This window comes from Neomonachus schauinslandi, chromosome 6, assembly GCF_002201575.2.
Source record: "Neomonachus schauinslandi chromosome 6, ASM220157v2, whole genome shotgun sequence".
Taxonomy (NCBI): Eukaryota; Metazoa; Chordata; class Mammalia; order Carnivora; family Phocidae; genus Neomonachus; species Neomonachus schauinslandi.
The window spans coordinates 9,210,092-9,235,567 of record NC_058408.1 but is presented as its reverse complement, the minus strand read 5'-3'; the positions used below and the strand labels follow the sequence as shown (position 1 = coordinate 9,235,567).

General features: G+C 46.9%; 2 protein-coding genes across 2 annotated transcripts in view; both read right to left on the bottom strand.

Annotated features, from left to right (window-relative positions):
- The window catches only part of UCK2 (uridine-cytidine kinase 2), a 70,945-nt gene extending 54,932 nt beyond the window's left edge, over positions 1-16,013 (bottom strand). The window contains exon 1 of the mRNA XM_021698407.2: positions 15,860-16,013. Within this exon, the coding sequence (XP_021554082.1) occupies positions 15,860-15,958 (99 nt within the window). The 5' untranslated portion in view covers positions 15,959-16,013. The remainder of the gene's footprint in view (positions 1-15,859) is intronic.
- Positions 16,014-23,902: 7,889 nt separating this feature from the next.
- On the bottom strand, positions 23,903-24,576 carry LOC110588169 (60S ribosomal protein L21-like; the record flags this gene model as incomplete). Its single annotated transcript, XM_044916032.1, has 2 exons — positions 23,903-24,037; positions 24,214-24,576. Coding segments are annotated over 2 exons (498 nt in total), but the record flags the coding sequence as incomplete, so codon positions are not given.
- Positions 24,577-25,476: the final 900 nt, after the last annotated feature.

Here is a 25,476-nt window from a genome sequence, read left to right as displayed (position 1 = left end):
TGAATTTCAGGAGAAAGCAGAACTGACCGGACTCCGGGGCGGAGGGGGGGGGGGTGTGGATGAGGGAAGATGCAGGAGCGCTGGCTGGACCCCGGGTTTCTGTGACATGCCTTTGTGTGGAGAGACAACACAGACGGCGCAGGTCTGTGCATGGTACCAGGTGAGGTGACACATGACCGCTGGATGAATGGGAAAGGACTCGGGACAGGCAGTAACATGGGAGTCATCGAAAGATGGAGGATCCAGAGATGGAGCAGGAGAAAACCACTGACCCGAGCAGGGGGTCCTGAAACATGACGCAGTCACAGGCAGACAAGAACCCAGAGAGATGGCTGAGAAAGGAACAGGGAGAGAGGCAGAAAACCAGCCAAGAGCAGGGACATAAAAACAAAGTTCGCTGGAGGAAATGGTCATTGTCAAATGTTACAGAAAGTGAGCTCCTTATCAACAGCTTTAACAGGACTTGGGGACTAGGGGACTAGGAGACTACTGGGGAAGCTTTACCACAGCCATTAACACGTTCCCACTCCTCTAGATCTCTGACAGCGCTGACTGACTGACTACACGACTTACGGGGCCCTTGTCACGCCTTCCATAATCAGAACAAAGTCCTTTCTGTGCACAAGGCTAAGGATACAAAGATGGATAGCCTGCCATCCAGACCCCAGAATCCAGCAGTCACAGATCTGCCAGCCGACCACAACATAAGAGGATGATGCTACCGGAGAGTGAAGCGAGGCTGTTCAGTTGGGTTTGGCAGACATTTATTAAATACCCGCCATGTGGTCAGGTACTATGCTGGGCCCTGGGTGAGCAGAGATGAGTCAGACCCAGACATGTAAGCTCCATGAGGTCACGGGCTTTATCTACTGCACTGCCGTATTCCCAGCACCTAACAGTGCCTGGTGCTTCCTAAGCAATCAGTGAGCATTTACTGGATGAATAAATGAATGGAAGACGTGACCTATTCTTTCAGGGGCGGACAAGGGTAAAAGCTTTTATTTTTTTTTTAAGATTTATTTATTTTATAAAATAAAAAGATACACACTACTATTTTATGACAAAATTAAGTGCTGCATAAATAAAAGTGTTACTATACTAATATATAGTGTATTTTTCTAGGAATTGATAAAAATGGGAAATATTAAAAATTTGAATGTTTTGATAAATCTAGCTCCATAGTAAATGTATTAAGTCAGTATCTTCCAAATTGTATTTCACTTAGAGATGTTAATGTGCTTATTTGCAGAAGGGTTAGCTGTTAAATACATTTTGTAAAATGCTGCACGTAATTTTCTCTGAAGATTATAAGGCATATTTCCAATAAACCTGTTTGACTAAAAAAAATTTATTTATTTGAGAGAGAGAGAGAGAGCGCAAGCAGGGGCAAGGGCAGAGAGAATCCTCAAGCGGACTCCATACTGAGCACAGAGCCCGACGCAGGGCTCGATCCCAGGACCCTGAGATCATGACCTGAGCCAAAACCAAGAGCCAGATGCTCAACCCACTGAGCCACCCAGGCACCCCCAAGGGTAAAAACTTTAGTAGGAGACATTCGTGACCTGGATTTGAGGAGCAGCAGGATTTTGCTAGGCACATGACGACTGAATGTTTTCTAATGTATGTTCTATACAAAACCAAGTTCCTAGAGTCACACAAGTAAGTCCCGGTGACCCCACAGCCATGAAAGAGGCCTTGTCTCTACCATCTCATCAATTCGCTGACGGAAGGGGCAGTGAGGGCAGTGATGACAAAGGGCTACCTGGGGTGCTGGGCACACTCTATTCCTCAACTTGGCGAGTACCTCCCCAGGTGTGTTCACGCTGGGATAATTCACTGAACCATACACTTAAAATCTGTACACTTTGCACAGGTTCTATTTCGTTTTTTTTTAAAAGATTTTATTTATTTATTTGAGAGAGAGAGCGCACATGAGAGGGGGGAGGGTCAGAGGGAGAAGCAGACTCCCCACCGAGCAGGGAGCCCGATGCGGGACTCGATCCCGGGACTCCAGGATCATGACCTGAGCCGAAGGCAGTCGCTTAACCAACTGAGCCACCCAGGCGCCCGCACAGGTTCCATTTTTAAGCAGAAGGGTTTTTAAAAAGAAGTGTGAGTATGCTGCTCTTTCTTCCCCTAACCACCATGAGAAAACAAGTCCGCTTGTTTTTCAAGAAAACGTCCAACTTGACAAGTGCAGAAAAGGACTGCTAAGGCCTCCAGCAAGCTGGTAATGAGAGAAGAGACGAGACGCCTTGGCCCCCGGAAGGGAGTGACCAGTATCTGACTCGCTGGGCACTTTATCAGCAAAGGGCCACCGCCTCAAGCAAGTTACATCACGTTCGTAAGTGGAAATCAAACTGTCCTAACAGGTCCTCACCACTATCAGTGACACCACACCTGGACACATCTGGCTCACGTGTCCAGGAAGCTGGGCTGGTTAGAGGCGGACAGAGAGCAAGACGGCCACACACCTGCCTGGAGCACAAACCATGGTCCCCCCGCAGAAAGAGCACAATGGAGAAACTTCTGCATGCCTTTTCTCATTGCGTCCTCCCAGCGACTCTCCAAATCAGACAGTTATCTGCTTTTCACAGATGTAGGAACGGGGGTCAGGAGAAAGAGATTAAAAGTGGTGGAGCTGGGATGTTGACACAAGCGTGGCTGACTCCAAAGCCCATGTCTGTTCGACCACAACAAGCTGTCTGGACTTAGGGCAAGAAAGCGTCTTCCAGAAGAGACCTCATAAAGCCTCGATTCTATCACACCATACAGACCTTAAACCCGCTTCCGCGCATCAAGCGTGACCTCTCCTGATCATGGCCTCCAGAAACCAAACAGCCCAGCACGCACTCAGGCTTGTGTCCTTCATCGTGAGCCAAGCAGAGCACTAATGCTTGCATTTCCTTCCAGAAGAATATTCACTGCCTCTCTTGTTCAAACACTCTGTGTTCAATACTATGTGTCAAATACTATTCTGTCCTGTCTGGTTTCAAATATTTACTCTCTCTACCATGAAGTGGAGAAAAATAAAGCCACTAATTTGTCAAAACAGCATGTTTTGCCTCAGTAGAAAAATCAATAGGTCCTCAGGAGATAGGCCTCACCCTAAAGGCTCTTGGCCCATCTCCTCAGCAAACTCAATGCATGGAGAAAGTTCTCTTAGACAACCAATATGCCACCGAAGAGAAACACACCCTCAGAAGCCCCCACAGAGACAAAGGGCAGTCATGCCACAGCTGCTTTGATAAATGTCCAATGATTCCAAGGCACCTGTTGGTGGAGATGCCAACCCATGAGCCACACAGATGGGGCAGGCCAACCCTGGCCCCTGGGTATATTCCCTGGGTTCTGAGTTCTACTCCTGCTCAGTCAGAAGTACTTCTTATTACCAATCCTCTCATAAATTGACTTGAACAGTAAAGACCGTAATGACTCCAGTTTACTGTGTTTGCATTTCTTTTGTCAAAAAAAAAAAAAAAAGAAAAGAAAATGTTTTAAATGGCAGCATCTCAGATCTTAAAACTGCTGTTTTACAGCAGAAACTGAAAGTTTAGAATACATGTAATTACTTATCTGTGTTGCTGAACAGAAGAACACTAATAATCCCAATGGGATGATAGCTTTGGAAAGTGTCTTTGTCATGTCAAATCTCTACAACTCGGGGCGCCTGGGTGGCTCAGTTGTTAAGCGTCTGCCTTCGGCTCAGGTCATGATCCCAGGGTCCTGGGATCGAGCCCCGCATCAGGCTCCCTGCTCCACAGGAAGCCTGCTTCTCCCTCTCCCACCCCCCCTGCTTGTGTTCCCTCTCTGGTTGTCTTTCTCTCTGTCAAATAAATAAAACCTTTAAAAAAAAAAAAAATCTCTACAACTCAACAAGGATATATATGCTATTCCCTACGAGCCACACTAAACTCAGAAGCTAAAAAGTGACCATGCCCCCACCCGTAGCTCTGCTCAGCCCTTTCCCGGCTCCAATCCTAGCTACAGAAGGCCTAGTACTCAGACTAAGGCGAGCTGCCCCAAAGTAGAGATAGCTTTTCTCCAGAGATGATGGATCTGTATTCCCCTAAGATAGGGAAGATGATCGTTTTGGCTTAAAAGATCTATCCTGCTAGGGGTGCCTGGGTGGCTCGGTCGGTTAAGCATCTGCCTTCGGCTCAGGTCATGATCGATCCCAGGGTCCTGGGATCGAGCCCCGTGTCAGGCTTCCTGCTCAGCAGGGAGCCTGCTTCTCCCTCTCCTCCTCGCTCGTGTTCTATCTCTGTTTCTCTCTCTCAAATAAATATTTGAAATATTTCAAATAAAATATTAAAAAAAAAGTCTACTCTTCTAGCATTTCTTGAGTTAAAGATCCAGTTCATATTAACAAGCACCTAATCAAACAAAATAGGTAGCATCCGTAATAAGAATTTGATAAGATATGGTTACCCTCCAGTTGATTTCTATTTTTACAAATGCACCATGAAACAGGCACCTTAGCCATCTAGCATGTATACCTACACTGAGCTCTGTGATTGACAATGTGCCAGTAATCCTATCCATGTAAAGGGACCCCAAGAAGAAGTACAAATATGAACAGCCAAGGGACAACTATCCACATCTCCCGGCAACAGCCAAAGCAACCAGGTTTAAATGCTGAAAACTAATATTAGAAGAGATAACTGAGCAAAGAAGGAATACATTCTTCAACCATTTATTCAACAAGTAATTGAGTGCCTACCGTGTGCAATTTTTTTGAAAGATTTTATTTATTTACTTATTTGAGAGAGAGCGCACGCATACACACAAGCGGGAGGGAGAGGGAGAGAGAATCTGAAGCGGACTCCACACTGAACGCAGAGCCCAATGCAGGGCTCAATCCCAGGACCACGACATCAGGACCTGAGCCCAAACCATGAGTCGGACACTCCACCGCCTGAGCGACCCAGGCACTCCTGCAATTTTAAACACTGTGACCATGAGGAGGTGACAGAGCCAACCATACTGCTATCTGAGGGAGGTGCTATCCTGGCAGAAGGAACAGCTAGTGCGAAGCCATCTTGAGGACCCTGTGGGTCTTTGCAAGGACTTTGGCTTCTCTGTTGGGAGTAAAATGGGAAGCTATGGCAGGGTTTTAAGCAGAGCAGGGAAATTATTATCCAACCTTCACTTGAGCAGGATCACTCTGGCCGCTGTAAGGAGAGCAGAATGTACAAGGACAGAGGCAGGAGGGGGAGAAGAGCCAGGATCTACTGCAATGACCCAACTCTGAGATGTCGGTGGCTTGGACCGAGGGGGGTAAGCAGTGGAGGCGAAAAGGGACGGACTGAGGACGTGCTGTGATGGTAGAACCAACAAACTCTCTTAATGCACTAGAAACCAGTGGAAGAGAGTAGTCAAGAATGACTCCAAGGCTGAGGTCTGAGCAACCGGAAGGCTCAAGCTGTCAGCAGCCGAGATGGGGAAGGGAGCAGGGTGAACACATGTGAGGGTAAGATCAGGAGTTAAATATTGGCCATACAGAGTTTCCCATGGGGATCCCAAGAGAAAATGGCAAGGAGTTTCAGAAAGAGGTCCTTAATATCTGGCCACTCAACAAATATTTATTGAGGACCTACCTAGACTTTTTAGCCCACATGTTAGCCTCAGGGAACAGTGAGGAGAAACAAGTCCCTGATGCAGAGACTCGGTCTCGAGAGAGGAAGACAGACTCAACAAGCAAGGGCAACACGGGCTGGGGGAAATCCTATGACTGAGGTTGTTGGGATGCTTCAGCCACGCAGAAGAGGGACACCCAAGCATGCCCGGGAGGACTTCCCAAGAGAGGCCAAGAGAGAACACATATAGAAAGATGAGCAGAAAAGAAGAAGAAGAAGAAGGTAGCAGGAGGGGAAGAATGAAGCGGGGGAAATCGGAGGGGTAGACGAACCATGAGAGACGATGGACTCTGAGAAACAAACTGAGGGTTCTAGAGGGGAGGGGGGTGGGAGGATGGGTTAGCCTGGTGATGGGTATTGAGGAGGGCACATTCTGCATGGAGCACTGGGTGTTATGCACAAATGATGAATCATGGAACACTACATCTAAAACTAATGATGTAATGTATGGGGATTAACATAAGAATAAAAATAAATAAATAAATAGTAAACACTCAATAAAATATTACTTAAAGCAATTTAAAAAAAAAAAAAAAAAAGACGAGCAGGGGTTACCCGAGTAAGGAAAAGGAAGGTAGGTAGAGGGAGGGACGCTAGCAGCAACATCTAGGACAGCGAGATACAGGGTCCCCAGATCTACGAGAAACCCAGTTAATATCCAGCGGAAGTGAATGTTGGCACGTGGCAGGGGGTAAGAGCCTTTTAGGACCCTACCACAAGATCACGAACGCCAACTGCATTGTGCAGGTGCGGACGGAAGAAGTACTTGGTATGTGTGACCAATGGTGAGAAAACAAAGAACACTTGAGGCTAGCTACAGAATTGAGAAATGTTAAGGGATGACAGGAGCCTCTCCTGGAGATGAATATACAGATAGCTAGTAAGTATCTGGCAAAGCTAGGCTGGAACGCATGTTCCCTATATGAGTGGCCATACGAAGGGGCAATGTGAAGTACGAGCACTGATACTAAAAAGTGAATGGCTAATGACGTAACAAAACCCTTTTACAAATCTGAAGGTCTCCAGCTTTCTGCTTTTGACAAAATTACAGGAGGTGGGTGGCAAGCTAGTTGATTCATCAAAATATACTGGGTTCTGACACATACTTTGAAAGGTAAAAACTGAGTGACCGTGATATAATGAAAGCCCTCCCATTCCCACCTACTTACGTCAACAGGGCTTCTCGAAGTTTCTACCTATACAAGAGACAAATCTTTTCCAGCATTAAGTGGTAATAACCCACCTATACATGGCATACTTGGGTGGGGGAGCTCCATCGCTCTCATCAAGTTGCTTTCCAATCAAAGTCTACCTTTTATGTTTTAAGAATTTATCAAAATGTTTATCTACATGTTCTGATTAACTTACGGCAAAAACCATAATAATATAATCTGAAAGAACTTAACACTGAAAAGACTTGTAATAGGAAATAAAATCATTCCAATGTACACATATATTTTTGTAGCATAAGGATGATAGAATGATCAATAAAAGATTTTCAAGCATAAAAATAGATGAGATTAAGTTAGTATTTTGCAGGGAAAATGGAAGTGTGATTTCATGGAGGGGAAAAAAATGAAGGTTTCTGGCTCAAGTAAGAGCTTATTCACGTATTTTTTTAATGGATAACAATAGGCCAAATTATTACAGTATTCAGAGCCCACTAGATACACTTAAAAGAATGAAACAATTATTATTTCAGAGTGTCAGTATTTACAACATATCAGAAATATATCCTTTGCAAGTCTTTAATCAGGGTGAAAAACACTTATGGCAAAAGTATACAATGGAATAAAGAATTCTCCAAAACTTCTTTTAGCTGTTAGAGGATGCAAACATGTTTGAAGACCAGAGTGCAAATCACAAGTCAGGACTCTTAGCCTGCCATTCTTCTACAGGCTCTCTCTCCATAGCCTGAGACTTACCAACCTGGACAGGGCAGAGACAGCACTCACCCTCCACCATGGGGAAGGAGGCCATGCTAGAGACATCTGCAAAACTTGGGGCTTCCTAGAGGACAGGTCAACGGCAGATGTGTGTTGGGATATGACAGAATGGCCCTTCAGCTCAGGGGAAAAGAAAGGCCAAAATTTCAGAAAAGACAGCACACTTATGGACTGATTAAAGCAATGAAGAAGCACAACCCCACTTCACCTGCACACACACAACTCTTACGGATCTACCGTGTCCTACAGAAGTCCTCCCGTGTTTCCACAGTCACACAAAGGGCACGTGGCAGAACCTTCCATCACTACTCCTGTGAAAAGGAATACCTTACCACAAATGATGTGGGGGACCACACAGGGCAGGAATGAAACTGCTGACCACCTGCTCCATAAGGTACTCAAGGTTACCATGTAGGGGAGTCAAGGTTACTACAGGAAGTATGGGAGGTTCAGAGACACTCCTGATTACTTCTCCTGCAGTTTCAGAGCTTGTAACCATATGGCAATAACTGCTTTTTCCCTATACTATAGAAAGACCATTTTTAGTAGCCAGGTAACAGAGCAACCCTGATTTTTTTAAAATTCTCACTTTCTTCCATCATCAATCAAAATTCTCAAAGCACACGTGATCCACTTTAGAACCAATGCCCCCATATGTCATCAAATTACTGCTCAGGAGAGGCCTGAAGGTTCAGTGCTTTCTAGGATTCTTTAGACTTTTCCGTTATTATGTTAAGTAGGCTACTGATGGCAATTTTATGATTGTAAGTACTTTGGCTTTCTCTGTGTGAACTTTCATGTTCACTGAACTTCTGTAAGCATGCGACCTAAACACAGATTAGTACTTTTTGTCAACACCTGACAACTGGGGCACCTGGGTGGCTCAGTCGGCTGGGCTTCTGCCTTCGGTCGTGATCCGAGGGTCGTGATCTGAGGGTCCTGGGATCGAGTCCCACATCCTGCTCCCTGCTCAGCGGGGGGCCTACTCCTCCTGCTCCCTCTGCCTGCCGCTCTGCCTACTTGTGCTCTCTCTCTCTCTGTGTCCAATAAATAAATAAATAATCTCAAAAAAAAAAAAAAAACCTGACAACCGTTACACCTTTTATTTTGTCTTTTAGAAACTCCTGTCTTTGGGGCACCTCGGTGGCTCAGAGGATTAAGCATCTGCCTTCGGCTCAAGTCATGATCCCAGCGTCCTGGGATCGAGCCCCGCATCAGGCTCCCTGCCCAGCGGAGAGCCCGCTTCTCCCTCTCCCGCTCCCCCTGCTTGTGCTCTCTCTCTCTCTGTCAAAAAAAAAAAAGAAAAAAGCTAGACACTCCTGTCTTTCCCTTTTTATTTTCATGTAAACTTTGCAGTTATTTGTTCATTTAGAAATACTTCTCTTTTAAAAATAAAGGTTTGAGGGGTGCCTGGGTGGCTCAGTCGGTTAAGCATCTGCCTTCGGCTCAGGTCATGATCCCAGGGTCCTGGGATCGAGCCCCCAACAGGCTCCCTGGCTCAGCGGAGAGTCTGCTTCTCCCTCTCCCTCTGCCACTCCCCCGGCTTGTGCTCTCTCTCTCTTAAATAAGTAAAATCTTTAAAGAAAATAAGTAAAGTTTTGACTTTTTGGTTTTACACAGGAGTGAAAGAAAACAAATACATTTATTAAAGTTAGATGACCAAATTATCTTTTAGAGATTTGAAAACGTTTCCATTGTTAAGCAACTCTGTTGCCAAAAACTATGTGTGCACCTATAAAACTTGTAAACAGAAATTTGTTAAAACCTGTAAAATATTCCAAATAAGGACTTGGTCCACTAGTTAAAAACCTTTAAATGGAGCACCTTGATTTGCAAAAACAACTGATGGAAGAAATTCTGGGTTTGGGGGATGGAACTATTGTGATTTGGTAAACACTGCAAACGGGGAGTTTCTTGTTCCTGGATTTTTTAAGGAGTTAACTTTTTCAAAGATGATGATCTTTAAATCAGGATTCAAAGGACTAGGGGCACCTGGGTGGCTCAGTCACTAAGCGTCTGCCTTCGGCTCAGGTCATGATCCCAGGGTCCTGGGATCGAGCCCCGCATCGGGCTCCCTGCTCAGCGGAAGCCTGCTTCTCCCTCTCCCGCTCCCCCTGCTTGTGTTCCCTCTCTCACTCTCTCTCTCTCTCTGTCAAATAAACAAATAAAATCTTAAAAAAAAAAAAAGGCTTTATACCATTAAAGACACCACCATTTAAGCGTTTCTTTTTCCTCAGTTTTATAATTCCTATTGTGTTTTACAGTTATAGAGACTATACTTATGCAATTCACATATACTTACTTATACACGATATATGATAAAGAGATGATCAAATCCTTTAGTAAGTTGGCTTAATGATAAAAATGGCGTGGGGCGCCTGGGTGGCTCAGATGGTTAAGCGTCTGCCTTCGGCTCAGGTCATGATCCCAGGGTTCTGGGATCGAGTCCCACATCAGGCTCCCGGCTCAGCGGGGAGCCTGCTTCTCCCTCTGACCCTCTCCCCTCTCATGCTGTTTCTCTCTCGCTCGCTCTCTAAAAAATAAATAAATAAAATCTTTAAAAAAAAAAATGGCTTGATGGACAAGAAAGCGTGCACACGCGCACAGACACAGGAGTATACCCTCCAAGCTTTCTCACTGGTTTCAAACACTAAGACACACATCTGAAAGACCTCACAGATTGAATAGTCCAACAGCACCATCTCAGAGCCCACTAGCAAGAAACCTCAGGCCCTCAACAGTGAAACTCCCCAATACAATCTGTCCCCAGCCCAGAACTTCATAAAAGCAAGACTCTACAAAGAAGTGAGGACATCAGGCAGAAGATCTCAGCAAATGCTATAGAGCGAGCTGGAGTTAGGTGACCACAGAGAGCGAGATCAGAAGCCACACTTCAAAGACACACAAGCAAGGAATGAAAGAGAAGGCAGCTGACCACAGGCATAGCTGGGGGAAGACAAGCAGCAGAAGAGGAACCAACCGGACACCTCAAGACAGGCTGCTGCTGCTTCCCTCTCCCAGGCACGGTGCTAGGCACTGGCACAAGGAATAGGAGAATTTCCTGCAGAGCCAGCAGTATTCCTGGGGCAGAGGGAAAGCCAGGCATGCTGGGCAGCCAATATGGCTGCAACAGAGAGAGCAAGGGGGAGAGGGGCAAGAGGTCAGCAGGGCCAGATCACACAAGGCCTTGATGGCCATGGCGGAAGTTCGGGGTGGTCTCTGAGAAAAACAGCAGGACCAAACCAGTCCCGCGGTTCTGGAAGCACCTACAGAAGGAGGGTGTGGAGTCAACAAGCTGGCCAGATGGGGATGGCTGCTGAGGTCTCAGGAACAGGGTGATGGAGCCAAGGAGACGCCGGCCCACAGCATATTCCAGAGTGCTCCAAAGCAGATGCTGAGTCACGGCCAAGCAGAGCTGAGGTGACAGCCCACACCTCTGAGGGGACTGCAGTTTTCCTCTCTTGGTCTGTCTGACTGATACACAGTCAGACCGACCTCCCCCAAAATACCTCAGAGGACTGGCTGTTGCCTGTGAAGATAGCTCAGAACAGACACAGATTTAGGAAAGGAAAAATCTGGATTCGAATCCAAGTCGTATCACTTACCAGCCACGTGAGGTCAGGCAAGTCAAAAACTCTAACCTCATCTTCCACTGCTATCCATCAATGGGGAACACACCTGCCTGACTTCAAAGGGAAGAGATAGGGCGCCTGGGTGGCTCAGTTGGTTAAGCGACTGCCTTCGGCTCAGGTCATGATCCTGGAGTCCCGGGATCGAGTCCCGCATCGGGCTCCCTGCTCAGCAGGGAGTCTGCTTCTCCCTCTGACCCTCCCCCCTCTCATGCTCTCTCTCTCTCATTCTCTCTCTCACATAAATAAATAAAATCTTTAAAAAAAAAAAAAAAAAAGGGAAGAGATAATCCAATGATTTAGGTAAACTGGCTTAGGGGCACCTGGCTGGCTCAGTCAGTGGAGCATGCTGATCTCAGGGTTGTAGGTTCGAGCCCAACGTTGGGAGTAGAGATTACTTCAAAAAAAAAAAAAGGAGAAAGAGAAAATCTTTAAAAAAAAAAAAAAAAAGATAAACTGGCTTGGTGGTGAAAGTGGTTTAAGCAAGTTTTAACTATAATACTAACAGAGACTTTCTCTCAGGTATCCTCGTATCCCGACTTCTCCTCAAAAGCACTTAATACAGGGCGCCTGGATCACTCAGTCGGTGAAGCATCTGCCCTCGGCTCAGGTCATGGTCCCAGGGTCCTGGGATCGAGCCCCGCATTGGGCTCCCTGCTCAGTGGGGAGTCTGCTTCTCCCTCTGCCACTCCGCCCCACCCCCCCCCAACGCACGTGGGCTCTCTCTCTCTCAAATAAATAAAATCTTTTTTTTAAACACTTAATACAGTATTTTGCACAATGACATTCATTCAACAAGTACCTACTTAGTACATATTAAATAAATACCAGGCTCTGAATAAGCAATACCAATGTATTAGCGTTTGGGGAGCTTTTTATATTTGGGTCATTGCAACATGAGTAACAGAGTTAAACAGGGTTTCCACTGTGGCCTCAAATCCTAATTCAAATAGTCTTATGAATTAAATAATAGAAGAGTAATTACAAATTTTGGCCTGCCTAACTCAGTTCAACGCACACCAAACACCAATGCGGCATCAAACACCCAAATAAGGCTCAAATAAATACGTGAGATGCTCTTATAGAACTTGCATTAGGCTGCGGGAAGTAGTCAAGGGGTAGCCACACTGCACAGCAAACTGCGGTAAAACTAGGGAAGCATTAGACAAACAAAACAATTCTGACTAAGGAAATGAATAAGAGAGTTCCCTGGAGGAAGTATTTGCAGAACTGAAGGCTTAAAAGGATTATAGGTCATTCTGGAGAAGACCCAGAGCAAAAGTAAGTGAAAGCAGTTCCAAAGATGTGTCTGTGTGCATTCGGGTTGGGGGGCGGGGAATAAACAGTCTGGGACCACATTTGGGGGTCAAGGGGATGTGCACTGTGTGCTGAAACATTTGACCAGCAGTCTGGGTGCTGGAGAGTGGCCCAAGGTTTCCAGAAAGGAGTGTGACACAGTCAGAACTACAGCTAAGGAAGCCCACTCTGATGGCAGTGCGAAGAAGCAGAATGAGAAGCTATTTTCTCCGTCCGGGGAAGAAGTCACAGCAAGAAGGAGAGTGAACGGCCCCCACTGTCATGGACATAGACGCTGGCAGAAAAGTTTACTTTTTCCCCTCTTCCAGTGACTTCCTGCTCTCTCCAGACCCGTCCTTTCCGAGGAAACACGAGAACCTGGTTTTTAACACAGATCAGAACAACTTTCTCAACCTACTACAGTTTTGAGATGAGTTTTTAACCATGACTTGCCACGTCAGCCTGGCAAAGCTTACTCTCAAGTTCTAATTCATCTTCACTTATAAAACAAACTTAAAAAATGTGATCTACAGAGCTGCAATCACTATTTTTGCCTTGCACAACCAAAATAATTTAGTCTGAGACAATACTTGTACTTAGGGCAGCCACAACATTGAGACAAATTAGAGCCCTCAAGAGAAGCTGAACAGGGAGTTGTTTTTTCTTATAAAGGAGGGATGGGGGAGGGGGAGAACAATCAAGATCTACAGGGCTGGGCCCAGGGTACAAAGCAATCTGCATTTCCATTTCCCTTTGGATCAAGTACTTCTGAAATCATTCCACAGCCATTTCCAAGCAGCCCCTTTCCAAAGTGAAGGTTGTAAACATATGTCCCTCCCTGCCCCTCGGCACCTTAGTCTTATTTTTCCTTATTAATCAATTCTTCCTCAACAAGGCAACGGCAGGGAACGAACAGCACCAGTCTAGAAAACTAGAAACTGGCTCCGCCACTAAATATATGACCTGGATACATTATTTTTCTCATCTATAAGTAATGAGCCTAAGTGTTGGACTCCAGAGACTCTGAGGTGCCTTCTAGGTTTAAAATTGTCATTTTTGATGATGTTCTTAGATCCTTTGGTTTCTTCCAAATTCTCTTTTAACAGGCGCATAATAAAAACCCAGGGAGCAGAGGATCAATCTTGCTTCCAGATCCTCTTGCCCTACTATGCTCAGACTTCCAAAGGAGGTCCAGCCTGTTGATGCTGATCATCCTCTAAAAAAAAAAAAAACAACTTTGAATGTTTGAATTCCTTGCAGTTAAGGCACTAAGGACTGGAATAAGAGAACCAAGATAGAATTGCAGCAAATGGACTACCATATGGAATTACAGAAGTCCAATGCTCCTTTGGATCTTTTTTAATAACAACAACAACAAAAAGATTAAAATAATCTTAAACAATGCCTAGTATTTATCAGTGCCCAAAGTGTACAACATGCTTTATGCTGTTGCTTTTCTTCTCTTCCAGATGACTTCTTGCTCTCGCTAGAAGTCCTTTTGGAGGAAATACAAGAACCTGGTTTTGAAGACAAACCTTGTCTTGAGAGTTTCTATAATCTTCCTCCTTGATGAGAACCCCAGGGACAGCGCTTACCACTCCCATCATGGCTCACCAGTAGCTCCCATTTGACACATTACAGAAGTTAACACTTAGGACTTACAATGAGTATCAATTGAGACCAGGTGATGACACAAGGCCACAAAAATAAAGAGAATGGCCTTATTTCCCCTTTTAGGGTCTCAGTTTCCCCCTCCGCAGTGACTTTATCATTTGTGATTGCCGAGGACATTCTAAATGCCAAACTCACCTGCCAGTTTAAGTCTCCCTCCCCCCAGGAGGACCGAACCTCAGGTAAATATTTGGGACCAACTGTGTGTCACACATCATGCTAGGAGTGTTGGGAATACAGCCATGAACAACAAAAACGTCCCATGCAACATTCATATGCAATGGAAAGAGGGGGGCAAGGATAATCCTAAAAACAGGGAAAACTTCCTAAGAGCTGACATCGTGGTTTTGTTTTTAATTACGAGTAACAGCACGAGCAGAGAACACAGAACAAGGGGGGTGGGGGGGGATTGCATTCAGCAAATGCCACATCAGCTTCTGGGACCTGAAGCTGCCAGATTCCTAGCCCCGGGAGCTAGAGAGACGAGATTAACTTGATCTAGAAAGAAGTTTCAGAGCGCCAGCCGCCAGGTCTGAGCCCCACGCGCCCAGGTAGTCAGGACCTGGAGGGGAAACTGCGAGGCCAAGATGGAGGAGGGGCTCGGGAGGAGTCGGCTCAGGCGCGAGAACCTCGTGGCTCGCTCCTCATGGCGCCAAGCAGCCTTCCTGCTCGGCGCTCCCGGGCCCTGGGAGGCAGCATCCCACGTCGCCAGACGCGGCGCGCACGGCCCCAGCTCGCAGGCTCCCCTGCAGGAAGGAGCCCGTGCTCCCACCGCGAGCCGAGGCTGCTAAACGCCCAAGGAACAAGTACCCACACCTTAAAGGCAGCAAGGGGGGGACCGAGAAAGAAACATCTGGGAGGACTCCACCCTTCCCCACCTGCAGAAAAAGCCCGGGATAAAGCTAAAAGAGCATTTCCCTAGTTTCTCCTTGCCTTGCTGATAAAACAAAGAGAGGCACGTAGGAGGGTCGGACACCCAGACGATGACCCCTTTCGGTGGACCCAAGACGCGTAAGCCCCGGACACCGAGGAGCATGGAGCCAGTACAACTTTCTCCTTGAAGCCGGCCACGTTTCCTCTTATAACCATAAAAATCAGAAGCCCCTGCTATTAACGTTTCGTTGATGCCACCGCACCTAGTTGGCGCTCAGGATTTTCCCCAGAAAGCCCTGCAATCCCCAGCCCAAGACGGACTCCCGTCCCCGGGACGCCGCCTCGCGCGTTCTCGCAGCCCTCCAGGTCCGGCTCCCCGGCTTGCCCCGCCCTGGGTACCGGGGACCTCCAAGCGGGGCTGGGGCGCATCAGGGGCTCGCCGGCGACCCTGCCTAAAACCCTCTCCCCCACCGTCGGACCCGCAAAACAATAAGCATCCGCTTTCCCAGCTGGTCGCCCATAGGAGCCGGGCCACGAGTTACCGCAGCGGAGAAAAAGAGCGAGCGGGAGCGCGCCAGCCCCGCGACCGGGGGTCGGCGGCCCCCTGGGACCCCGATGACCGGAATCCCCGCCCGGCCGGCCGGCCCGCAGTCAGCGCGGGGAAGACTAGCGCTGGAGCGCGGCCAGGAGCGGAGGCGCGCGGGCCACGCGGTGGCTGCAGCAACTGACACGGCCCGCGGCCGCGCCACATGCGCCGCCGCCCGGCCCCGGGCCCGGGAGCGCGGCGCCGCGACCCCCGCCGTACCTTGCCGCTGGCCGTGCCCCCGCTGACGCCGATCAGGAAGGGCTCGCCGCCGTTGGGCTGCTGGTGGTTCTGCAGGGTCTGCTCGCTGTCCCCGGCCATGGCTGGCGCCGCCCCTCCTCCCGCTGCTGCCGACGGACGCACGTTCCCCGCCCGCGCCCGCGTCGGGCTCCCCCGCTGCCCCGCAGCCGCCGCAGGGCGCTGCCCGGGTCCCTGCGAGCCGCCCGGAGCTCGGCCGTGGGGCTGCCTTTCCCGGAGGCGCCGAGAGCCTGCCTCTTGCCCGCAGCGGCCGGCTCGGTTTACAGCCCAGGCGGAGGTCAGCGTGATGCTAATGCTCCAATCCGGGCGGGCAGCGCGCTGCTATTCGCCGAGGCGGAGGCGGCGAGGCGGCCGGCCCCAGCCTCCGCCCCTCCCGGGCCCCGCCGCCGCCACCCGAGGTCTCCCGGAGAGGTGTGAGCCCGGCCCTCCTCCCCCGTCACCCGCCCGGTTAACCCTTTCCTCGGCGACCTCCGGCGGACCGACGGAAGGCAAACACGCGCTCGGCGCTTTAACTGGGTGTGCTACCCCCTCTTTCAAAGGGGATACGAAGCTACCAGGGCAGAATGCCAGCGCCCCAGGTTTGGGAAGCAAAATTCGAACAAGCAGGGAAGATTAAGACGAAGCAAAGAGTTAATGTCATTTGCCCATTATTCAGGCTAAAAACTTGCGTTTTCCCCAAATGAAAAAATTTCCCCCTTCCGTTTGCCAAAATATGTCAGACGCTGGCTTTAAATATTTCCTCTCTTGGAAACACCATCCTCCTTAGCAGGCGACTGCCTGGAGTCCTTGTCCCTAGAGAAGGGTAATGGGGGGGCGGTATCTGAAGGGCACACGCTCTCCAAAAAGCAAGGCCGTTTCAAACCATAGTTTGAAATCACAAATACTGAGGTTCCTGTTGAATTAGGATTTGTGGAAACATTAAAATAATAATTAATGCCATTTTGACCCATTAATACCTTTAAGTGAACTGGTTTTTCATTCAGAGATGGGCAATTAGTCACTTGATTAGAAAGGCAGGATCCGCTGGTGACTCAGCAGCCCCCACCTCTGAAGGCAGATTTCTCTATTCACACGCAGTTCCACGAGCAAGTTACATAATCTCCCTGTGCCTCGGTGTTCTCATCTGTTACATGGGAATAATGGCCACTCCATCCTAGGATTGTTGCATTAAATGAATTGTTATATTAAAGTTCTTAGAATAGCTGCTGGCATAGTCTAGGCCCTATGTAAGAGTTGGAAGGGAAGAGGCCCCTACAAGGCTGGGACCCCAAAGGGAAATTTTGTTGGGGTACGGGGGGGAGAGGTAGGATTAGATCAGTAGCTTCCAGTCTCTGCCCCTGTGAATCTGGAACTGATGAGCTGACTGGCTCCTACAGGCTAAAAGAGAGTTGAAGTCAATAGCATTCTTTTCAAACTTAGTTATCTTAAATTCAGAATTCTTTTGAAAAAAAATTGCTAAAGAAAATTAAGAATATTAGAAAGCACAATGTTCTTTTCACTTCTGACATATTTCGTGTCCCCATCCAAAATCAAACTCCACAGAAGCTCAGACAGGAGGCTAAGATAGAGAGAGTGGCTACCTGGCTGGGAGAGGTCAGCTAGAAGGAGGGTGCCTTACCACAGGGCTGTTGGGTGGGTGGGTTGTAGCTGATTCAGGAGGCTGCCTCTTCTCCCCAATGTCTTTTCTCCACTAAAGAGATCTAAGTCTTCAAAGACTTTTGCAGAGCTCTTTAGAGCCCAAGATAAAGCCTGTTGGAACTTGGACAATTCGATGGACCCAGAGCTAAGGGGATATCAGGTAGCTAGAGAAAGAAGAGGAGGATATGAGAATGCCACATCCTCTATGAACTTTTCCCAAATCCCCACCTTCCTTCTTTCTATAGCTTTTTTTCCATGATATTTCATCATAAAAATTTTCAAACATTGAAATATTTTACAGTAAACACTGATATAACCATCTGGATTCTACCATGAACATTGTACCATACTTATCACACTAGTCATCGACCCATCCCTCTATCCGGCCCACATTTTTATTGGAGTATTTATTTGCCTTTACCTGGTTAGTCTGAAGTGGCTTACTCCAAACTGGTTTATACATTTCTTGGTGTTTGTTTTTTTTTTTTTTAATTACTATATTCCCAGCATCTAAAACAGTTTCTGGCACTGGTAGGGCCTTCACAGATATTTGTTGAACAAATGAAGCAACGCCATGTCTCAATTTTACATTCCCAGGGCCAACTGAGTAGAATGACAGCAGGTAGGAAACATTCAATACATGTTCACTGTATTGAATGAACAAATGAAGAATATGGAAAAGGTCAAAAAGTACCAACAAGTAAACTTCACTGCCACCATTTTGGAATGAAAGGTGGTATTCCCTACATGGTATTTACATGGTTACTACTCTTATTTCCAAATGTTTTGTGTTCCTGGCGTTCCAAGTGACTGTGTACAGCTAGTCTTGTATGTACATCTATTAACTAGTTGGACCAACTCATTAACTGAGCTAACCCGTTAAACTTATCTGTACCTTGTTTAAAGATTTTATCTTTTTTTTTTTTGTAATCTCTACCCCCAATGTGGGGCTTGAACTCACAACCCCAACCAAGATAAAGAGTCACATTCTGTACTGAGTCAGCCAGGCACCCTTTCTGTACCTTGTTTAATAATTTTGACCTCTGTGCGTAAGTTAATATACATAAAAGTGTCCTGAAAAAAAAAAAAAAAAGCTATCTATACAAAGGTAAGGCCTAGTTAGCAAGGACATCCCGCTGCACTCTGCACTCCCTGTTTTCACTCTCTTCTGTCCCTAGGGCTGCCTTACCTACAGGTAAGGAAGTTACCCAAGTCCGTTTAAATTAAGAGTATTCTGAGCACTGGTGACCTCGACAAGGACTTTTGTATCTCTGTTCTCTATAAAGCCAGCCAGGCTGTCTGTGCTATTCCCTGTGCTGTGTCATCCTCACTCAGGAGCCTGGTCACCAAATCCCATAGCTGGGGATGTTCAAATCACGTTTGAGTCTCCTATAGCAATTACACTGCAGATTCTGAATTAAAGGATCTCTACCTGTCCTCCTTCCCCTGCCACCAGGAAAAAAAAGAATCAAACATGTTCAATAAAATCCAGAGTTAGAACAGATTCAAGCAAATACTATTTTCTCGGTATCTGTGATCATTTTCGTTTATATACAGATTTCCGTCTGATCAAGTTCTGGCCTAGTTAACATACGGGGATGAAGTCAGCATGAGTGTGCAGCTATAGCCAAAGAACAAGAGACATTTCTGCTACGGTCCTCGTCTGCCTGCCCTCCCTCTAAGTGGCTGTAGGTCCGAACTAGGCAAGGAACACTACATTTTGTCTCCATCGGAAAAGTTCTACCTCTGGGTGCTTCACAAACCATGGTTAATTCTCTAATTGCTTATCCCATTTCCAAACCGGAAAAAAGAAAGGTTATTAAACTTTAGTTTCTCTCCGAAACATTGTAGTTGCCTGTATTGCCTTTTATCAATCAGTAATTGCTTGGACAGATCATAAATACTGTTCTGAAGAGATGACCAGATGATATTGAAGAGCTGCTTACATCTGGCTCTGTGATCTTAGGTACATTCTCAGATACTGTGGGCAGCATGATAGAGCTGTCTCAAACCCCAGCAGTGGGAGCAGCTGGGAATACAAAAGCTGGGACCCCATCCCCACACAGCTAAAGAATCCAAAACTCTGTGTGTGGAGCCCAGCAACCTGTGTTTGATAAGCCCTCCAGGTACCTCTTAGCACCCAGCCAAGTTTGAGAATCACTGATCTAGTGGAAAGAAGACAATGAGCTCTAGTTGGGAAAGCAAGTTTTACACCTTTGCTTTGTTACTACTTTGTAACCTTTGGCAAGTTACTTAATTTCTATGGAATTCAGTTTCTTCAACTGTTAAATGATAAGGTGCCTTGTAAGGTGGTTGTGAAAATAAAGACTATATATTGGTATATAGCAGTTGTCAAATTCCATTTCTCTCCCCTTCTATTGGATCACAGATCACAGCTCTTCCCATAGAAGCCCCACCGTTTCGGGATTAGGAGCTTCAAAGATAAGAATTCCTAATCCCCAAGGTCACTTTAAGGTAAAAAAGGTTATATCCAGAACACGCAAATCTACAGAGATAGAAAGTAGATTGGTGGTTGCCTACAGCTAGGGAGGTTAGGAAGGAAATGGGGCATGGCTGCTAAATGAGTCCAGGATTTCTTTTTATTTATTTATTTAAATAGCCTCCATGCCCAAAGTGGGGCTTGAACTCATGACCTTGAGATCAACAGTGTTCTACTGACTCAGTCAGCCAGGTGCCCCCAGGATTTCTTTTAATTTTTTAATTTATTTTTTTAAGATTTATTTACTTATTATTTTAGAGAGAGTGAGGAAGAGCAGATGAAGGGGGGGGGCAGAATCTCAAGCAAGCTCCCTGCTGAGTGCAGAGCCCAACGTGGTGCTCGATCTCGCAACCCTGAGATCATGACCCAAGCCGAAATCAAGAGTCTGCATACAACCCCACTGAGCTACCCAGACACCCCTCTTTTTATTTTTATTTTTTTTTAATTTCTTTTAGAGAGACAGAGCACAAGCAAGGGGGTGGGGCAGAGGGAGAGGGGAGAGAGAGAAGCTTAAGCAGATTCCATGCTCAGCACGGATCCCAATGTGGGTGGGGCTTGATCCCACGACCCTGAGATCATGACCTGAGCTAAAATCAAGAGTCAGATGCTTAACCGACTGAGCCACCCAAGTGCCCCCCTCTTTTTAGGTAAATGTTCTAAAATTGACTATCTTGATGGTTGCACGACTTTGATTATCATAAGAACCACTGAATTGTACAATTTATATTGACTGAAAATTAAAAAGGCAGCATCAGAAGACTTTATAACCTATAGAATGTTACATAAACGCAAGTTTTGTTAATTTCATTAAATTCAACACATTGATTTTTGTGCATACAGCTTTCCCCTGCAAAGATAATAGTCATATGAGGGCCTTTATTTTTTTTAGGGGGGGAGGGGCAAAGGGAGAGGGAGAAAGAATCTTAAGCAGGCTCCACGCCCAGGGTGGAGTCCGATGTGGGGCTCAGTATCATGACCCTGAGATCATGACCTGAGCCGAAATCAAGAGTCAGACCCTTAACCGACTGAGCCACCCAGGCACCCCATGGGCCTTTACATTTTAGTTGGCCCAACTTCAGAAATCCCATATGCCCTAAGAAGGCTTCCCAGACTTAGAAAATGTTAACATACAGATTTTCGTTCCATGGAGATTTTCCGATTTTGTCTCCCAATCCCCATACCAGGATGTATTTTCTAACAAGATGCTATGAAAGTAAGACCGGGACATCATCAGGAGTTTAGTAGTCTCACCCAGACACTACGGCACCCAGTAAGAGCAAGCTCCTGGCAACCCCATTGCGTTCACTCTGCCTGTTCATGGGGCTTCTCCCAGACAGGGATCTGACCCTTCGTTTCTTTTCCTGTCTCCAGACTAAAACCCTTGCTCTCCCACTCTTCTGCACTGACTTCTTTTACCTCCCCCAGTGAGCTCCCAGGTCACCTTCTCTGTATATGACCTACTCCCCCCTCCTCCACGACCGTGGCACTAATGCTCTTTCCATCGTACCATAAGTGATGCACTAGAATTGGTGATGGACAGGGTCATGGGACGAGGGTCTGACAAGGGAGACCCCCAAGGGTGCAAAACGCAAGGAAGCTCTTTCAGATGGAGTAAGGGGCCAGCGTAGGGGGAGTCTTGAAAACGAGCCCCTCCTAATGGGTTGGCTCTAAGCGCCCTCCTTGCTTCACCCCAGTCCCAGCCGTGGTGATTGTCCACAAGTGAAGCAGAGAATGGCGCAGCTGAAGGCAACTGCCTCAGAGGAGTAGTTAAATCTTATCTAGTGGCTTGGATTTAGACTGGTGGCCCAGGATGGCAGGTTTGACTGTCCTGAAGATGATGTGCTGAAGCACCAACTGGTGTTGGAGGCCAAAGGAGATGAGCAGATCCAGCAGACTAGTCTGTGCTTAGGGTTCAACTGGTATTTTTCTTGCTTTCTTTTTTTTTTCTTTCTTTCTTTCCTTAAGTGGTATTTTTCTGTAAAGTTATTTGGGTGTGCCAAAGTGAACTCTCCCCCAGGTCATTAGGAGGGAAAATTAGTTCAATTCTGCTTTGTAATGAAATTACAGCTGTTCCTGGTGGGAAGGAGGCCTAAGGGAGGAAAGCTAGTGTTTCAGAAATATTTTTGTCGCAGACTAAAAAAAACTAACAAAAGCAACAGATTCCCCAGGAAAACACGTGCCCATGCATGCACACAAGTAGAATTTTGAGTATAACTTACTCAGACCCTACATCACCCCAGTTATCAGTCTGGTAGTCAGGAGAGGAAGTAGGGGTGAGGGCAGCTTCAGAGGAGAGCATCTCAGGAATGTTAGCTCTTCTTAGGGAATATGGGCCACCTCTGTAAGCCCAGAGGGTCCAGAGCCATGGTTGTTGCACAGGCTATATGCTCAAAGGCATCCATCCGGATGTCCCATATTTCAGGATCCTCAATTTTTGTCATGAAGGCTCTAACATTCTCCTAACCTTCCTTGCCTTGGCTGACCAATGCAAACAACTATGGAGCTCTAAGGCTCTAACAATTAGTTTTTCAGCCTCAAATGTGCCTACCCTTCTACTGCAAGAGATCAGGGCCTCTTTGGAAGCTACCAGAAGTGTTCTCTCACTTAACCATGAACTGCTTGCTAACAGTAGAGTACCACTACAACTTGATAACTACAAGCCAACTCCACTGTCTTTGTAGGCTTTGGTCCTCCATATATACATATATTTTAAGATTTTATTTATTTATTTGACAGAGAGAGAGCACAAGCAGGGGGAGCAGCAGGGAGAGGGAGAAGCAGGCTTCCCGCAGAGCAGGGAGCCCGATGCGGGGCTCAATCCCAGGACCCTGGGATCATGACCTGAGCCGAAGGCAGATGCTTCACTGACTGAGATGCCCAGGCGCCTCAGGTCCCCCATATTTTTCAAAGGCCTGAACCATTGCACCTGCCACAAGCTTTCTCCTCTACCAGGACATCTTCCCAGCTCACCACTAGGGGAATCTACCAGCTGAGTCACCACCTTGTGCCATGTCCCAACCACGACAGCACTGTCCTTACCTGCTGGGTAGCAGATGAGCCAGTCCCGAATCCCCATCTGACCACCCATTTTCTTGGACCACTCTTCATACCACTTGTGCTAATATGGGCCCCCTAAAAAGCCCATGACAATAGGATTAAAGACAGGGGAGAAGTGGCTGGGAGAGGAAATAGGAAGGCGCCGGAAAAGCCTGGGAGAGAGGTCCTTCAGACCACAGGATGGGCTTGACCCTGAGAATGGGAGAGGCACAGCGACAAGGGTGGGCAGAAGCATTCTAGACTAGATGAAGACTAAGAAGGTTCAGCCAAGCTGTTGTGAGTCCTTAAGTCAAAGTTGTTAGCAATCAGAAGAACCTATCTCCTAGGAATGGACCTGCCTTAGTAGTCCAAGGACACATTAGCAATCAGAAGAACCTCCTATCTCCTAGGAATGGACCCGCCTTAGTAGTCCAACGACACAGCGTCCTTGGCTGTGTCTAGCCTAGGGGAAGCATGGCCAGGGAGCAAATGCAGCTATGTATTTCAGAGCACATCAGCTGGGGCTCTTGGTCGATGTTCTTTGTAGGTAGAGGTCTTTGAGGTACTTCTGGCCATCACATAACTGATGGTGAAGTACTGAAATATCCAACTAAAATTGTTTATCTCTTGGAGAATGCATTCACAGATCCAGCCAGCTCTCAAGTCTCCTCCCCTCCTTTTTTTTTTTTTTTAAAGTAGGCTCCATGCCTAGGGTGGAGGCCAGCTCGGGGCTTGAACTCACAACCCTGAGATCAAGACCTGAGCTAAGATCAAGAGTCAGATGCTTAACCCACTAAGCCACCCAGGCGCTCATTTGTTTGTTTTTACATTTATCATGCCATGAATTCATAGGGACTGGGTTCCAGCAGCTCAGGCTCCTTCCCATTGGCTCTCACAAGTACTCTGGGTGGGGCAGGTTGGTATTTCAGTTGAACCCAAGTACCTTTGTCTTGGGCTTCCTTCTTTTTCTGATTTTTTTTTTTTTTTGACACAGAGAGACACAGCGAGAGAGGGAACACAAACAGGGGGAGTGGGAGAGGGAGAAGCAGGCTTCCCTCGGAGCAGGGAGCCCGATGTGGGGCTCGATCCCAGGACCTGGGATCATGACCTGAGCTGAAGGCAAGACGCTTAACGACTGAGCCACCCAAGAGCCCCTCTGATCATTTTCCTTCACCCACTTCAGGAAGCTAGCTCGGCTCTTTGAGTGCTTAATATGCTCCATATGTACCTTAATTCTCGTGGCAAGAATCTTGCCCTTCACTTGTTTGTTTACAGCAATGCCAACAGCATGCTGGGTAACACTGTGGACGCTTCCAGTTTTGCCTCGGTAACGTTTGTGGAGCGTTCCTTTTTGAACAGTGCCCATTCCCTTGACGTCCACAATATCACCTTTCTTGTAAATTCCCATGTATGTGGCCAAAGGAACAACTCCATGTTTTCTAAAAGGCCAAGAGAACACGTAGCAGGTACCTCTCCTCTTACCCTTTGTATTGGTCTTTTGGGCAAATTACTGGAAGGTGGCGGTTCTGGTTGAAAGGCTGTCTTTTGCTTTTCCGTGGGCTCTCCTGGGTCTCTTCACTCATGTGTAATATTCTAGTCAGCCAAGAACGTGTGAGGAGTTTATCTCAGCCATTCTGTGTCTCTCTCACTTCCAGGATTCCCCCTACTATTGGCTTCATCTCTTGTTCTGAAGCAGACCCTCATCTTCAGTCTGGCGGAACTGCTTGAAGGATTGCCCCTAATTTGTGCCTAAGTAAGTCCGCTGCTCATTGCTGGCAAGGCTCTGGGACTTTGCCCCCTACACCGAACAGACTCTGACACCTCTCGCAAAACTGAAAACTTCCCAGTGAAATAAAACACAACAAAATGAGATTCCAGGCTCTGATACCTTCACCAGTGAACTCTACCAGTAAACATTCAGAGGAGAATTAATAACAAGATTACACAGAGAGAAGAAAACGATGGAACACTTCACAACTCATTTTATGAGACCAGCATAGCTTTAACACCAACATCTGACAACATATTACAAAAATGGAAAATTAAAGGCCAGAGTCTCTTATGAGAACATGTAAAAATCCTGAACACAATTTTAACAAACCAAATCTAATAATACATCACAACCCAGTTTTATTTAAAAAACTGTAAGGTCAGTTTAATATTTGAAAAATCTATACTTTAAATAATCTGGGTCTGGCTCAAAAACAATGTGCAATGATCTTTTTTTTTTTTTAAGATTTTATTTGAGAGAGAGAGGGAGGGAGGAAGAGAGCATGAGTGGGGGAGGAGGAGGAGCAGGGGCAGAGGGAGAGGGAGAAGCAGACTCCCCACTGAGCAGGGAGCCCCATGCGGAGCTGGATCCCAGGACCCTGAGATCATGACCTGAGCCCAAGGCAGAAGCTTCACC